Consider the following 16,189-nt stretch of genomic DNA (forward strand, 5'->3'; position numbering starts at 1 on the left):
ATGGACTGCATTAAAATTAAAAGCTTTTGTTATGCAAAAGACACTGTTAACAGAAAGACAAGCCACACCTGGGACAAATTATTTGCAAATCACATTATTTAACAGAGGACTAGTTTCCAGAATATATAAAGAATTCTCAAAATTCAACAAGAAAACAATGTAATAAAAAATAGGCAAAAGATTTAAACAGACACTTCACCAAAGAAAATATATGGATGTGAAATAAATACATGAAAAGTGCTCAATACCATTAGTCATTAGGGAAATGCAAATTAAAACCATGATGAGATACCACCACATACCTATTAGATGTGTTAAAATAAAGAAAAACTGACATTATCAAAAGTGCAAGTAGGATGCAAGTAGGATGTAGAGCCCCTGATACGCTCATCCACTGCTGGTGCGGATCTCAAAATGGTACAGACACTCTGGGTAACAGTTTGGCAATTTTTTAAACATTAAACATATACCTACCATATGACCCAGTCATTCCACTTCTGGGTATTTACCAAAGAGAAATGAAATCTTATGCTCATACAAAAACTTGTATGTAAACATCTATAGCAGATTTATAATTGTCAAAACCTGGAAATCCATGTCCTTCAGTGAGTGAATAAACAAACTGTGATATAGCCATACATTGAAATACTTCTCAGCAATAAAAAGAAACTACTGATATACACAACAAGATGGATGAATTCCAAACACATTATGCTAAGTAAAAGAAGCCAGACTCAAAAGACTACACACCATATGCTTCCATTTATAATGATATTCTAGAAAAGGCAAAATTATAGAGACAAAGAACAGACTAGCGTTGCCATGAATTAGGACGAGGGGGAGGGGCTAGGGAATTTTGGGAGGTGATGGAACTTTCTGTATCCTGAATATTGTGGTGGTTACAAGACTGCAATGTAGCTGTCAAAACTCTTAGAAGGAGTGAATTTACTGTATGTAAGTTTAAAAATAAATTTTAAAAAACGCAGCCTGGACTTTCCTTTAGAAATTATGAGTACAAATAAGCACAAGTCTTTTAACAAGAAGAGTCTTATCGACCCACATATCAAAACCTCATAACCTAAAAATGTGGCACTTGAACAGCAAGATGGTCTGGACACCTGCTGTATATTAAAGCACTTCAAATTTTGCGTTTACCAGGAGTAAAGTACTACATAAACTTAAGCTATGCAGAAAAAAAGTCACACCCCTTGGAAAGAAGACGACCCACCTCCTGGACAGAAAAGACCCAGTGAGTCAGCGCGGACCTGGGTTATACTGAATTCCCCATTACAAGCAAGTGAATGAGACCAAGAGTTCACAACCTACTCATTGGTTGAAATTAATTAATTAATGATTCTTATCCCTCCTGAAAATTTTTCTGACATCACTGGTTTATTTCCAAACTATGACTTTAGATGTTATTTTGTGCTTGGTGAGATTTTCATACCAGGTTCCAGAGAATGAGAAAAAAGGGAGAAGGAGAGATTTCCACTTCCTCATTTTCAACGAGCCTTATTCAGGTTTTCACTTTTTTGAAAGTATGTGAATGTACCAGTTTGGCGCCGGAATAAAACCAGATTCATTCGGCGTTATTTCACAAAGAACAAAATCTATGAACAAACGAAAAATGTTAGCTCTAAGTGTTCATGGAGTGATTATCAAGTCCACAGAAACGTCATGACATCACCCACTTGGCATTCCGTTTTCTTTTCTCTGGGATTTCAGTGAGAGGGGAGTTTGTATAATCACGTCTTGTGGGTACCACGGGCAGGAGGCAAACGAGGAGGAGAAATAAAGCGGCTTCTGTGCTTTTTCGTTTCCTCGGCACACGTCCCAGCCAGTGAATCAAAGCCCAACTCTCTTCCGACTGAGGGCTGCTGCTCTCTCGCTTTTCTATGACATCCCCCAGCCTCAGGTCTGAACTTGTTTTTTAAAGAACAAACCTCAGTACGGGAGGAGACCGTGACTCTATGATGCTTTAAAACGGTACTGAGTTATCTGACTCAGACAATGCGTTAAAACCTAAAAGATATGAGAAATCCCCACAACAGCTCATTAATCCATTTATTTGAACACTATGGAGTGCATATTGGGCTAATCAAGGTGATACAGAAGAGTATAAAATTCAGGAAACAGATTGAAATGTGAAAATATGGAGAAGGGCAGAACTGAAGTTTTCATGGAAAGAAAGCTAAAATTTTTAAAAAGAAAGCTGTGATTTAGAGCAACTGCATGACAGAGGGGAAGGATAGTGAGTATCTGGGCCAGGCATGGGGCTGGGGGTACGGTGACACCTCTGAGGGGAAGGAAGCGGCAGTCGACACCGCTGGTGTCGCTTCCACTTACCTGCCCAGCTCCTCGAGGGACTGCTCGGGAGGCCCCCATACAAGGCCAGGATGGGTTCATCTACCTGGCCATGCAGCCCCACTCCCCATTCAGCTATGACAATTTGAAATTTTTGAAAAGTTTTCAAAAAAATCAAAATCAAAACAACTTCTCTAAAAACAAAAGTTTCCATCTCAAAAAATTTTAAGGAAACATAAACATAAAACAAAGTAAAGTACAAAGTGAAGTTTTAAGGAGGGTGACTTTCTTCTCCTAAGGTTACTAATTCTAGCTGAAGATGAGTTGGTCCACATCTCATACTGTAAACGGAGCAAGCTTCAGAATCACATTCACATTCCCCTCTTAGCTGTACTGAGCAGAGCCTGTTTAACGTCTCTGAATAGAGAAGGCACACGTGAACTGTCCAGGCCCATGTGACACCTCGCACGCAGGGACAAACTCAACACTGAAAATGTCTTGCATTAGCTCTGCCATCTGGCTGCTTAAGATTCTCAGTCTCTCCCTCAACTAGTGATCTCACCTCGTGCTGAGTGAGGATTCGACCCTCTCCAGCCTCCCTTGACCTCTGAGGAAAGAACCCTTCCTTCCCGATCCCACGTTTCTTCTCACGGGGGTCAGCCTGTTGATGCCTCTTGCACTTCTCTTAGAGGCCTTTCTAAGAAAGCTCTGAACTTTTAAGACCCACTCTCATCTTTGATCTCTTCCTGTCTATACTCACTAGCTCCATTTATCTGAAATTTTCTAGCTACAAATACTAAAACCCTTTCTAATCTTTAGTAAAGTTCAGCTTCTTTACACACTTTATCCCAAGACAGACAGACTGAGTCTTGAGCACCAATATTCCAGGTTCTACACTAGGCCGGAGACAAAAGACATCAACGGCAGTTCTCACAACTGACGCGGAATCAGATTCTACCTGCGTATTTACAAGGCGCTCCGGTCTCACTGTGGATTAGTTACCAGAAGGTGATTTGGGGCAGCCAGGCGGGGGACACATGACACTTCAAACAAGAAAAGGGAGAGGGTAATGATCAATGATAAATAACAACACTGGAATATCAATAGTCACCCAAATAAGTGAGTAGAAAACTTGGCAGCTGCCTATATTAACCCCCAGAAGCCCTGCGGCGTCTACATCTGATGTTTACACACTTCTAATGAAAATGACACAGCTAGACTGCATACCATGTTTACATCTTTTGGGTCATTTCTGTCTCCATTTTAGCTATTTGCATCATTTCTGTTTTCTTAGGTGTCATTTTTTACATTTAAAATATTCACACATTTCTTCTATAGGAAAGAGAGTAGCAATAAAGACACAATGATTTCGCTAGAATTCAAGATATGTATACAAGAACTCTGATAGAAAATTTTATGCAACATTCTTAGGTGTTTAGGTAATGTCCAAATATATGTACAATAGATATTGCTGTATGTAGCCACGGTTTCCAAACTCATACGTCTTGCTCCTCCAGAGGATGGAAAATGCCATTACTGATTTACATGAGGATACTCTAGTGGAGCCTTCTTCCTTGTCATCCTGAGTTCACTGTCACACACACTCACCTGTGACTTGTTTATCTGGAAGAGAAGGGATTGGAATGGCTGACCCAAACTTGACCAGGAGACGCTCATATAGCCAGTCAAAGTGCTTATACCGGTGGTTTACAGATCGATTAGTGTTCTACAAAATAAGGGAAAGAGAAGAACAAGTTACCAATGTCAACTATAGAAAATGAAGAAAAAATCAAATTGTAACTAATGATGCAAGCATGATTTTTGTTTTTGATAACTCGGATACTTACAGTAGGTGTTAACTGATATTCAATGTAGCTCTTCAGACCATACATTTTGGAGCCCTTCCTGGGATCTGCTACCACACAGTCAAACGTAGAGGTAGGATAAACCCACATTGGGCCATAATCTCCAACCTACAGAACGTTCCAGGAAGAGTTAATTTTGTTACATGGAAAAATAGTAATACAATTGATGTAAGTCATCAAATGATTCTTTTTAGGACTAGAAGTCCTTTGGAGGGTCATTCTTGCTCCTCTTTGAGAAGTTACATAAATGCTCTCCATTCCTGTTGAGGTTTTACTTAAAGAACACACTTGCTGAGATGAACCCTTCTGCTCCCCATGTGGGCATCTCAGGCCATGGAGAAGAGATGCCTATTTCCCTCCCCTGTGGGGAGTGCTAAATGAAACACAATTTCTTTCTCTCTAGTCCAGTCGTCTTAGTTATATGTGATGAAGGGCTAGTTTTAAAATATTTCCAATCTATCCTGGACTGATAGTTTTGTGAAATAAAAAATTACATGCTTGGATGTCTCAAAGTCAAATTGCCATCACACTTTCTCAACAATTACTCTCATTTTCTGTGTCCCCAGTCCTAATTCTTTTTAAAGGTGACAGGAGGAAAAAGCGGGTCGGGTATGAAAGTTCACAGGTTATTAGTTCAGGATGGTGCCGGGGTCCCAGAGAATTTAATAAGGGACGAAAGAGATCTCTGACAACAAGCTACTATGACTCCCCAAGAGGGAGCCGAGATCCAGAAAACTCTCTGAAAGCTGCAGAGCGGGAATGTTTAAGAGGAGCCTCTGGGGAACTTCCCGCAGTGACTGGGACCACGAGAGGCACCTCTGATCAACGAGGACCCAGTATCCACGGGGTCACATTCTATTAGTGGGTAGGGTTACTGTCTCTGCTTTCTCTTGGTTTTCTGAAGACTAGATTGCTTTCTCAGCTTCCTTTTCCACGGAAGAAGCCCACACAGGCAGGCCTGCCTATAGGGTACACGGGCCCAGTTCTACGTAAAGCTTGTGGGACAACTGAAACACTGGGGGGTCCTTTAGCTCTGTTCCAACACTACCACCCTTGTGACAAAGTCCCCTTTGAGAATCTGAAGGGCCAGGCTATGGGCTCTTAATTCTGTGGAGTTTTAAATTTAATGAAAAGAACAACGATACATGTCTAGTATTTACGAAGAAGTCTGAAGAAAAAGAAAAACTTAAAGTAATCTTCAATCTAACCACTCAGAAGATAATCACCCCAAATTTGCTTTGAAGGAAGAAGGATAAAAGGGGCTCTTGGTCACAGCCCTTCTCTCTGGAAGTTTCTAGGATTCCAAGCTTTTCAAAGATATAGGCATAAGTAATAAAAAAAAAATCCAGTATTATTCTTGCAATTTATCAAGTTTCCCAGGACCCAGAGATTATCGAATAAGACCAGATGTTTCCTCCTCCTTGTTTGAATCCATGGCGATTACACTCAAGGCTTCCCTCCCATCTTAGAGCTAGAGGGCTAATTCAGTAGGGTCAGAAGATAGCCACAGTTCTCTTTTCCAGAATTTCATCTGGGAATATAGAGCTAGATAATGCTTAGACAGAAAAATCTATCAGCAATCAACATCTTGGTGAAACCAAAGAGCCTGTGTCATGTTATGTGACGATCAAGTTATTCTAAGACAGATAATGTTAATGGTGTCATTAACCCTCAGCTTTTATTTGCTATCTTCTTATCATGAGCTGACAGCTGGTTTTCTGGAAGAAAGACTATTACCAACCAGTGGAAAAGGCACCTTATTCTGACAATACGCATGTACTTTGCCAATGTAGAAACCTAAATATTTGAATTGGGTTTATCAGCTAAATATATAGGGCTGGTAGAAAAATGGCATGTAAAAAATATTTCAAGACACTTTAGAGAAGGAAAATCATTAAAAGAATATATACTATGGGTGCTGTGGGTTCAACACTCATAGTCTGAAAGGTAAAAATAAAGAATATCTACACAATATAATGACAGGCATTAATTTATGCTAATTACCTTTAGTACTCTTAACATGCTAACACATACTGTCAGTTATTTGGAGCATTAAATGTGTTCAAAAATGCTTTCCAAATGACTAATAGCCCTCTTGGCTTTAAGCTATTATAAAGGAGCTTAATTAGACACAAAGCAAACAGACAAAAATGAACAAACTTACAATGATAGGAATTTTCTCTTTGGGTTTTGCTAGTTGCTTGGCCAACAAATACTGTTCCATTCCAGGTTTTGCAAATCCAGGGAATCTAATCATGAAGATAAATGTTTGTGAGTCTTATGTCTTTCCTTATAAGAACTCTACAGCTCTCGTCTACATTTACTCAATACTACAGTTTTAACCTTGTTCTGTCTTTCAGATGTACTAGAACTAGGAAACTGTGGTAAATGAAACCTAACGTAATCAGATTGTTCAATGGCCAATTAGTCATTTAATTAAGCTTTATCTGGTAAGAGACCAGTGTGACTCCAGAAGGCATGATATTTATGGGTACTCTATTTGCTTAACTGGATCTGAAACACTCTTTCACCCCATGAAGAGTGAAGGGCAGACGAGACAAATGTCCCTCCGGTCACAGGAGGGGAAAGTACCCAGCATACCAATGTGAGCTGACCACATGGGGCAATGGCCACACACCGGCATTTTTATACCCAAGTTAAAGCTGCCCTTTAACATACTCCCTCCGGGAGGCCACAATTAAACCAAGGAAGCTGACACTGCTCATTAGTACTTGTGCCATTTTCTTTTGGAATTGCCTTCAGAACCAGTTTCTGAGACACAAAAGAAAACCAGTCTCCTTAGTAAAAAGACCCAAATTATAATCAACTTGGCTACTTCCAGTAATTAAATCTGTATCTAAAGCAAAGTTCTAAATTTGGAGAAAAGCTAGAATAAATGCATAGCCATCCAAAGTGCCACTTTTAAAGAAGAAAAAATTAATTTTGGTTTTAGAATTTTTTTTTAATAATCAGGAAAAAAAACTTCAGAAAGTAAAATACCTAATATAGCAAAAGAAATCTTATTTCTACAAAAAACCAGCTACATCACTTCCAATTTCATTCATATCCCAAGTTCAAGGCCAACGTGATGCTCTCAGGGGCCAGGATCTTTTCCTTCATTCTCGACTGACTTTCCTCCATTCCCTTTTTCCCAGACATTCTTAAAACACAGCTCACACAGGAGAGAACAAAGAGGAGTCTAGGAGCTGGACAGCCTTGCGTTTGAATTCCAACTGCAACACTTATTGACTATGTGACCTGTAGAGCTTCAGTCTCCTTGTGTAATGAATGGGACCAATATGATCTACCTTTTAAAGTGATAAGCGAATTAAATGAAAAGATTATGTGAAGAGCCTAGTATGTACTCATAAATTAAAATTATTTCTAATTATGCCATTATCTCTTTGAAAGTCTTCCCTATGGCTCAGGTAAAGCTTTCTCAGTGCTTTTTCAACATTCAGAGTATACTTTTGCTGTACAATTTATCACACTTAATCACCATTATCCATTTACACATTACAGCAGACTAGAAGTACCTTAGAGAAAGTATTTATATTTCCAGTACCTAGAGGAGTTATGGGAATATATTAAATGCTTAATGAATTAATGGGCTAACCTGGGATACTTTTATTAAAGAACCTACACTTTCAGTAGGAAGTGCTGATGGAAAAATTTGGGAATTACACACAGTGACAACTCCTTGACTAGACGGTAAGCTTCTGAGTGCAGAAATGATATTTCACACGTCTTTTGGCAATCTTAGGGACCACAGCAAAACTCTAGGGCCAGCTATGCACTCATTTAATACCCACTGACTTGCAATGCAATTTACTAATTGAGTATTACCAAGATGGATTCTTAACAATGCTCAGGTACACTTAAATTTCTAATCTCCTTTACTAGTATAAGGTTTATGGTCCATGACTGGAATACAGTGGTCATATAAAATGGATTAACTGCTGAAAAGTATTAATACTTAAAAAAAAATTTTTACAACCGTTATTAGTGAGTCATTTATACATTAGTCCAGTTAAATAAAAATACCATAGGATTTTAAACGGCTCCCAGCAGCACAGAGAGAGGAACTCCTCAGAGGTACAAATTAAGACTCCTCTGATATGGCTTCATCCTGGACTGAAACGTCAGAGCAGAAAGAATTCTTAATAAAAGCCAACCTCTTCACTTTAGAGATGAGGAAATTGAGGTTCAAAGAGGTCATCTAACTTCTCCAAGATCCTACAGCAACTGAGAGGCAAGGGCAGAGAGGGGCAGCACGGGAAGGCAGAGTCAGAGGCCTGGGCACCAGCTAGAACCTCACTTCCTAGCTATGAAAACTCGCCGGTTATTTGTCTCAGCGGCTCTGCTTCCTCATTTTCAAAACGGATCTGAGAGAGATGTTATAGTAAAATGGGTTTTAAATATACTTTGTATTTAGGTTTAAAGAAGAACTGAGAGTAATGTACAGACACACTGAGAACTTCAAATCACTATAGACATACTGAGAACTTGAAATCTGACTCTAAGAAACAGGATAGAGTCAATAATGAATAATTTCATTATGCATGCAATTGAGCATGAAAATACATAATGGAAGAAACTGGATAGACAGAGGTTGGAAAAGTGGGTAGCTAAAAGATAACTCATTTACTCATCTGATGCTATTTAAATATACTAAGGAGAACTTGCAGGACTCATTAAACTTATATATATGTAGATATAGACCTAGACCTTGATATCTAGATATCTATCACACATTATGTTTATTATTTTTTTCCAGACCCTAGGTTAACATTCCTTGTTATCTGCTTTGAATCATAGACTTGGAACACTGAGAAAAAGTATCAGTAATTTTAGAAAAAGTATTAAACATAACTGCTGTCAGAAGAGTATCTGAAGATTCTTATGGAAGTCATAAATTGTATCTCCCTCAAGCTACACTGGTGTAAACTACAGACTGATCCAGAACTCTCTACAAGGAATCCTACAGAGCTCTGTCCACATCCAGCCTTTCTTTCACGCTCTCCTTGTAAGCAGTGTATCTACAAGTACTGTTCACACTTTTTTTTTTAAATCTAAGAGAAATCTAAGTGAAACAAAGTCTTAAACACATTAGCACAGTAGTTGAGAGCATGTGCTCAGGAGACTGAGGGGCTGGACTGGAATCCTGACCAGATCACTTACCACCTCTGCGAGCTTGGGGAGTTACTTAACCTCCTGGGCTCAGCTTTTCCCATAGTAAAACAGAGATTATATGCACCACAAAGGGATGTGAGGGTCACATGAGAAGGCATAGAACTGTCTTGCACAATGCATGGCACATGGTAAATGATCAACACGGACGTCGATAACAAAATGGACTAACACATCAAGGCTTCTCAAGTGGAGCCTGGAGGCCATTAAGGAAGTGGGGCTTATGCACGCACACCACATCCACCACCAGACGTTAACGGAACATTTGAACTTTACCTGACACCAGAGGTTACGTCTGTAGCACTTCCTCATTCCAAGAATGGCCAGTGTGCCTAGATACAACCCAAGGACCCACTGCGGGCTGGTGAGTCCACTCGCCCCACGCCAGAACCCACCACGAGCTGTGCGATGTTAACTCTGTGGGCCTGTGTCCTTTGTCTTTATAAACCTCTGCCTCCTTTGTCTTCCTCGAGGCACATGTGAGTTTCTACTCACGTCTGTGTCTGCTGAATTGCAATTCTCGAGACCCCAAATAAACTTTTGCCTCTTTTGCAGTTTATGCCTCTTATTCGTTGACATTAATAAATAGTAAAACACGTTAGAAAGTTATTATTATTATTATTATTTTTAGCTTTCCTGCGACATCAGCAATAAAACCTTACTATATCATGGATTTGATAAGGTAAAAACAGTATTTGGAGGATCATTAAATAGAACAGATATTTCACGTTAAGATGACAAAAAATTTTTTTAATAAGCTTCCAAGCTAAGATGCAAAAAAATAAATGACCAAATCACACCCAAAACTTTGAAAAGAGAAAAAGCCTCTTCTGATCTTGTATCTGCCCCTACACTGACTGCACGTTTCCCCACTCCTTGACACCCACTTGTTAAGCGGCAGCTTCATGGAAGAGGAGCCCGCACGGCTGCTGCCTCGCTGAGCACCCCCTGCTTCAGCCGACTCCGAGTCCTTGAAGTAGGGAGACGAGGACTTGGGGTCGTCCCAGTCTTCGTCCCAGTCATCATCGTCACCAGTTGCTAGAGGTGCCACAGAAGATCGCCAGTGAAGAAAAACAAAATGAAAATGGAATGACTTAATTTTCTGACAATAACTACCAACTGGGCTAATCAACTAAAAAAAGGGGAAATGGGTGTGGTATCGGAATATAATGTAGACGTGAAGGGTACAGGCTCTGTAGTCGGATAGTTTTAAGGCTTGAACTGTAGATTCTGCCTTTTAGTGCAAAAGACAAGTTAGAAACAACTTAACGAAGGCTGTCAGCCCAAGTAACTTCAGATAAATGCAGCCTATAAAAATGCTACACAAGGGAAGGCTCCTGGAGGCCTATACACTGACAAATCTAGCTTTATACACTTGCAAATAAGCAGATCAAATACCCTTTACATGGAGAAGACTGGGGAGGACAAACGGGATGAGAGAGCTCTGAAAAGGAATTGTTTAACACTAACAATAATAAAGGTGGGAGAAGGGCAGTGAGGGAAAGATGGAAAGGAACAGGATGAGGGTGGCGGAGAGGGGAAAGAGAAAAAAGAGAAAGACAAGGAGTAATTAACCAGCACCCACAGCCTGATATTCTAACAATAATCTCTGTGCCAGATACGGTGCTGCCAGCTGCCCCCACCTCCTTCCTCTTCCCACTGTTCCGTACCCCCGTCTCCCGCCTCTGGTGGCCTGAGGTGTGCTTTCACTATTAGGCAGGAAATAGTCCTGGGACCTCCGCCCTAAGAGTGCCACCATGAGAAGCGGAGAGACAAATGCCAAAACGAAAAAGAAAATAGAAAGTATTAGAAGGATCTGGGCCAAGTTTCCCAGGGCCACGCCAAGTTACTATGGAGCCAGATGTCAGCAGTCTGGTCTCAACGCTTCTACCCAGGCCATGCCTCCTGGTCCTGCGACAGTCCAGCTCCTGCCTAGAGCGGGAGCTTGGAACCAGGACCTGTGCCCTTATGGTTCCCGTGCGCAAGTCCCTTGTCATTTAGCACATTTAATTCTTGGCACAATGTGCTCACATAGGGAATGTAAAAAAAAAACAATGGGCAGATCTCTATCTTTTTATTTAATTTCAAAACAGACAGAAATACCCTTTCTAATTCCTGAATTGTTTCCCCTTCTATAAACTCCTCTTCTGCCTCAGTATTTCCATTAATAGCCTGGGAGTCAAACAGGTGGTTACAGAAAAGATAAAGCAGCTAAGTCAGAGGCCATCAACTGGCAGGTGATGAACCATATTTGATCTGTATACACATATTTTTGGCCCAAGATTTAAAGACAAATGTGTGTTAGTTGCTAAGATTTTAAAATGGGAAGATGACACAAAAATTGAGATTTCCAGGTTCTCTCTGGAACTGCGGAGGTCCAGGAACACTAGCTCAGTTTTCCCGCAAAGTCTCAATCCACTGGCCAGAGCAGGGCTGCCCTCTTCCATCTTCTGCAGCCCCAGTGGGCCGCTCTGTTCTTTTGCTTCATGAACCCGGCCCCTGCAAGCATTTGCATTTGTCACCCCTTGATAAATAACTGAGATTGGACTAAAGACTACAATTAACAACTACCTACATTTGGATCCAGAAAAGTAAGCTTGCTACTAGTGAACAAGAGCACCTGGGAGCAGCTCCTTTGATTAAAATCTATCTGTAGCTCAGAGGCCCTCCTCAATTTAGGGTGTGCGCCATCTCCAGCAGAGCCCTTTTCCTCACCTGGCCCTTGGTAGGCCTGCGGGTGACCAAAGGCAGTGTCCCAGTTATTGGAAGTGTTTTTCTGGGCTGCAGCCCCCTCTGGCTTGGCTCCCCAGCCATCCGTGCTGTTCCAGTTTCCAGATTTGGAAGCATTCCAGGCTGACCAGGGGTCACCGCCAACCTGTTGTTAGGGGTAAAAAAAGAGAAAGAATATGTGTGACTTCTAGAAAGCATCACTCAATTCAGGAGGAATTGCATAATAATTGAATACAATGGGGGTGCTGAAAAAATTGACAGAAATTTAAAACAATTTTAAATGTAAATAATAAATTTTTTTAAACACGGAGGAAAGCACAGAAAGCAGCATCAACCTGATCCTATTGACGTTAACACTGTGACACACTCACTTAGGAACTTTCCAGCCAGTAACAAAACTATCAGACATGGCTGTCCCATCCATCTTTCTTCCCTCCCCCGAGTAACCACTTTTCTGAACCTGTATTCAGTCCTGTGTATGTTTTTATATTTCCACTGTGTATGTATGCGTTCATAAATAATTGTTTTATATTTTTAAAACTGACCCAAACAACATTATACTGTATCTCTTTGCAAGCTGTCTTTTATTCACTTCACATTATGTTTTTGAGATTATACATGATGATAATGAGGATCTGTTTTATTCAACTTGAATTGCTTTACAGCAATCAGATGTATTTTTGACTTGGTTTTTATTTTTATTTGAAAAAGTAACACGTTTGCAGTTAAAAAGAAAAAAAATTCAAACAGAATAAAAGGATATGCAATTAAAAAAATATGCCTACCACCTTCAGATGCCAGTCACACTTTCAAAGACAACTGCTACTAACCAATTCCTTGTATCCACTTACTCAAACATCCCAGGCAGAGAGGTCCTTTTGGTTTTCAAACATACAAGAGAGCCCAAATTACACTCTCCGCTCTGTACTTCTGTTTTTTCCCCCTTACTAGCCTGAAGCATTCCCCCAGGTACATCAGTCCATGTGGATGCCACCGTTCTCTGACATGGCTCCACAGTGTTCCCCTGTACTCACTTCCCATAACTGAGCCAGCATATGCTGACGCTCATCTGTCTCATTTTCAGTATTCTGCTGTCAATAATGCTGCAGTGCACATCCTTGTACACTACTGACATGCCAAGGGGTTCTGTCTCACATAAAAGGGGGCTACCACACTCCAACATTATTTTAAAATATTTTTCTCCCATTATTCCAGTAATTTTATAGTTTAATTATTAATATTATAAATAAAATTTTGGATCAGGCATTACATGGCGCCCAATTCCAGAAGTGCTGCAGTAACAGTACCTGTAGCCACCTCTCACCCCTACCCCACCCACTGAGGGCACTCACAGTTTTTCATTTTCCTGATTTTTTAAATCTTCGATTTGTCTCGAATTTACGAGACAAATTCAGTATAAGAAATAATATAGGAATCCAGCTTAACCTTTTCCTGTGGTCAGTCTGTTGCCCTAACACCATTTAATGAATAATCCACCTTTCCTCCTCTGATCTGAAATGTCACTTTTATCATGTCCTGGACGTGGCCTATTTCTGGGCTCTCTGTTGTAGCCTAGTAATCTATTTATACAGAGTACGGAGCTCCCCTGGTGCCCACTACACAGAAGACCATCAGTACTTTAGCATAACATCTTCTATCTATTTATTTCTACACATGAACTTTAGCATCAGCTTAATATTTTAAAACCACCCACACTGTCTAATACACCTCTCTAACGTTTTAGAATGCTATGGTCTTTTTTTACTCTTCACTGACAGATTGGGTGGATAACTGCCCACCACACACCAGAAACATCAAAAAAAGAGTCTACATTCTACATGTGGAAGTAGGATTTCATTCTAACATCTCTTATACCGTCAAGGAAAAAAAATGAAGTTATAGTGATTTTGCTCTACGTCAAATATTAACAGCAGAAAGACATTTCACCCACATGACTGAATTTCTCCAACAGACAGCTGACCAGGTGAGACTCTCCAGCCTCTAGTGGATACTGGAAATGAAGTTGCTCACGCCGAGGGCCTGACAATCATACTCCATTTAAGAGAATCCCTTCCTTCCAGTCTTCTTTAAGGGAGAGAGTTTTATTCAGCAATATATACTCTGCGCCCTCTAAACTATGAGTATGAGGTTTTATTTTTAGAATAAAACTCTGAAAAGTACAAAAATTCTGGACAGTAAGATGATGATAAGTACAGTCACCAACTTGTCTAGTGTGATTTCCAGGACTGCTGACTGAGCAGGACCTGTTGTGAAGGGCTGGGCCCTGCCACCTGCCTGGCCCCGAGGAAGGCGTCAAGGATGGCAGGCTGAGGGCGCAGGATGAGCACAGGTGCCTGGTCAGGCTGTCCGCTTGGAATTCTGGCTCCAGCTCTTTCTGGCTGGGTCACCTCAGGTGGGAATTCCAACCCAGGCAGCCTGACTCAATTCAGACAGACTGACAGAAGCTCAATGAAGTCAACTGAAAAGGAACTAGAACAACAGGAAGAGACAAAGTTCAGCATCGCCATGACAGCAAGACTCTAAGTGTTAGCAGACTGGCAAAGAAAGATTTTCATCAATATTGAGGAAAAAATCCAATGTGAACTATTCATAGCAAGTATCCTAAAAAATTAAAACCTATTAGGAAAGAAACACATAACACAAAAGTTCTCTTTAAAACTTCTTTGTTTATAAATTGCTTGTAGTAATTGCTATTTATTTGGTTATGTTATGATCTTAGCTCTCTACTTAGGTTATGAAATCCTTGTAGGCAAATCTAATAATTCTTTGCTTCTCTCTCTCTCTCTTTTTTTTCTGGAACATTCCCTCTACCGTGTTACAGCCTGATTCCTACTGAGAAATCTTTCAAAACCTGACCAACTGGAAATCCTCTCTCCAGCTTCTATCACTGCCTTTTTTCTTTTTTTTGTGTGAGGAAGATCAGCCCTGAGCTAACAACATCCATATCATCCTCCTCTTTTTGCTGAGGAAGACTGGCCCTGAGCTAACATCTATTGCCAATCCTCCTCCTTTTTTTCCCTTTTTCTCCCCAAAGCCCCAGTAGATAGTTGTATGTCATAGCTGCACATCCTTCTAGTTGCTGTATGTGGGACGCCGCCTCATCATGGCCGGAGAAGTGGTGTGTCAGTGCGCGCCCGGGATCCGAACCCCGGGCCGCCAGTAGCGGAGCGCGCGCACTTAACCGCTAAGCCACGGGGCCGGCCTCTATCACTGACTTTTTACTCTCTTTCTCAGATGACCTTTGACTGACCTCCAACATCAGTAACTAATAACCAGCTCACACAGTCTGTCGTGTTCTATCTCTCTCTGAACCCAGCCTTCCCATACTCTGGCCTCTGACTTCTTTGCTTTCAACCCCCAATAACCCTTTTGTCCCTCAACTGCAGACATGTGGTCACACAATAATCCATTCTGCTTCTCCGCTAAGGTTTCAAACTCTGAGGTGCCTCTTCAATACTTTTCTTCCAGTTTTCCCTCCTCTCTCTTTTCTACTGAGCAATGTCTTCATTCTCTTCTTTTCCCTCCCTTTATGGTACCAAACCCCTCCCAACTCTATCAACCACATGTAATTAAAAATCCTTCATTAGATCTCCCACCCAGGGAATAAATTCCAAGCTCCTTAGTCCATCAGTCAAGATCCTAACTTTTCCTTCCATGACATCCCCATTCTCATTACTTGCCTCTAACCCTCACTCTATGCTTCAACCTTCAGTTTCCCAGGCTTTCCCACGTCCTTGCCTGTGCTCACACTACACTCTCTACCAGCACGCAAAGCTTTCCTCCTCATCTTCCTAAATTCTGTCAAAGCCCCACCCCACTAAGGGCTCTGGCCTCAGGGCCTGCGTGCTGCCGTTCAGTCATGTCCTCCTACATTCTCCCAGGTTAGTCTTCTGTTAGAAGTATCTGCATATCCATTGGTCACTCCCACTAGCAAGTCATGAGCAGAAGGCCTGTCTTATTTAAAAAACATTTCCTCTAAAAGATCCTCAAAATGCCTTACATAAAGTGGCAAGGACTCAAATAGTGCTTAAATATGATGTTATTGAGCATTTTATGAAATACGTATTATTCTTTGTCAG

At 40.8% G+C, this 16,189-nt stretch overlaps 1 protein-coding gene across 1 annotated transcript in view; it reads right to left on the reverse strand.

Annotated features, from left to right (window-relative positions):
* Positions 1-16,189, reverse strand: part of SNX9 (sorting nexin 9) — a 104,466-nt gene that overhangs the window by 27,029 nt on the left and 61,248 nt on the right. Inside the window, exons 5-9 of the mRNA XM_058534082.1 lie at positions 12,075-12,234; positions 10,247-10,397; positions 6,334-6,418; positions 4,152-4,277; positions 3,913-4,030 (exon numbers count right to left, since the gene is read on the reverse strand). Coding sequence (XP_058390065.1) covers positions 3,913-4,030; positions 4,152-4,277; positions 6,334-6,418; positions 10,247-10,397; positions 12,075-12,234 — 640 coding nt within the window. The remainder of the gene's footprint in view (positions 1-3,912; positions 4,031-4,151; positions 4,278-6,333; positions 6,419-10,246; positions 10,398-12,074; positions 12,235-16,189) is intronic.

Source organism: Diceros bicornis, chromosome 39, assembly GCF_020826845.1.
Source record: "Diceros bicornis minor isolate mBicDic1 chromosome 39, mDicBic1.mat.cur, whole genome shotgun sequence".
Lineage (NCBI taxonomy): Eukaryota > Metazoa > Chordata > Mammalia > Perissodactyla > Rhinocerotidae > Diceros > Diceros bicornis.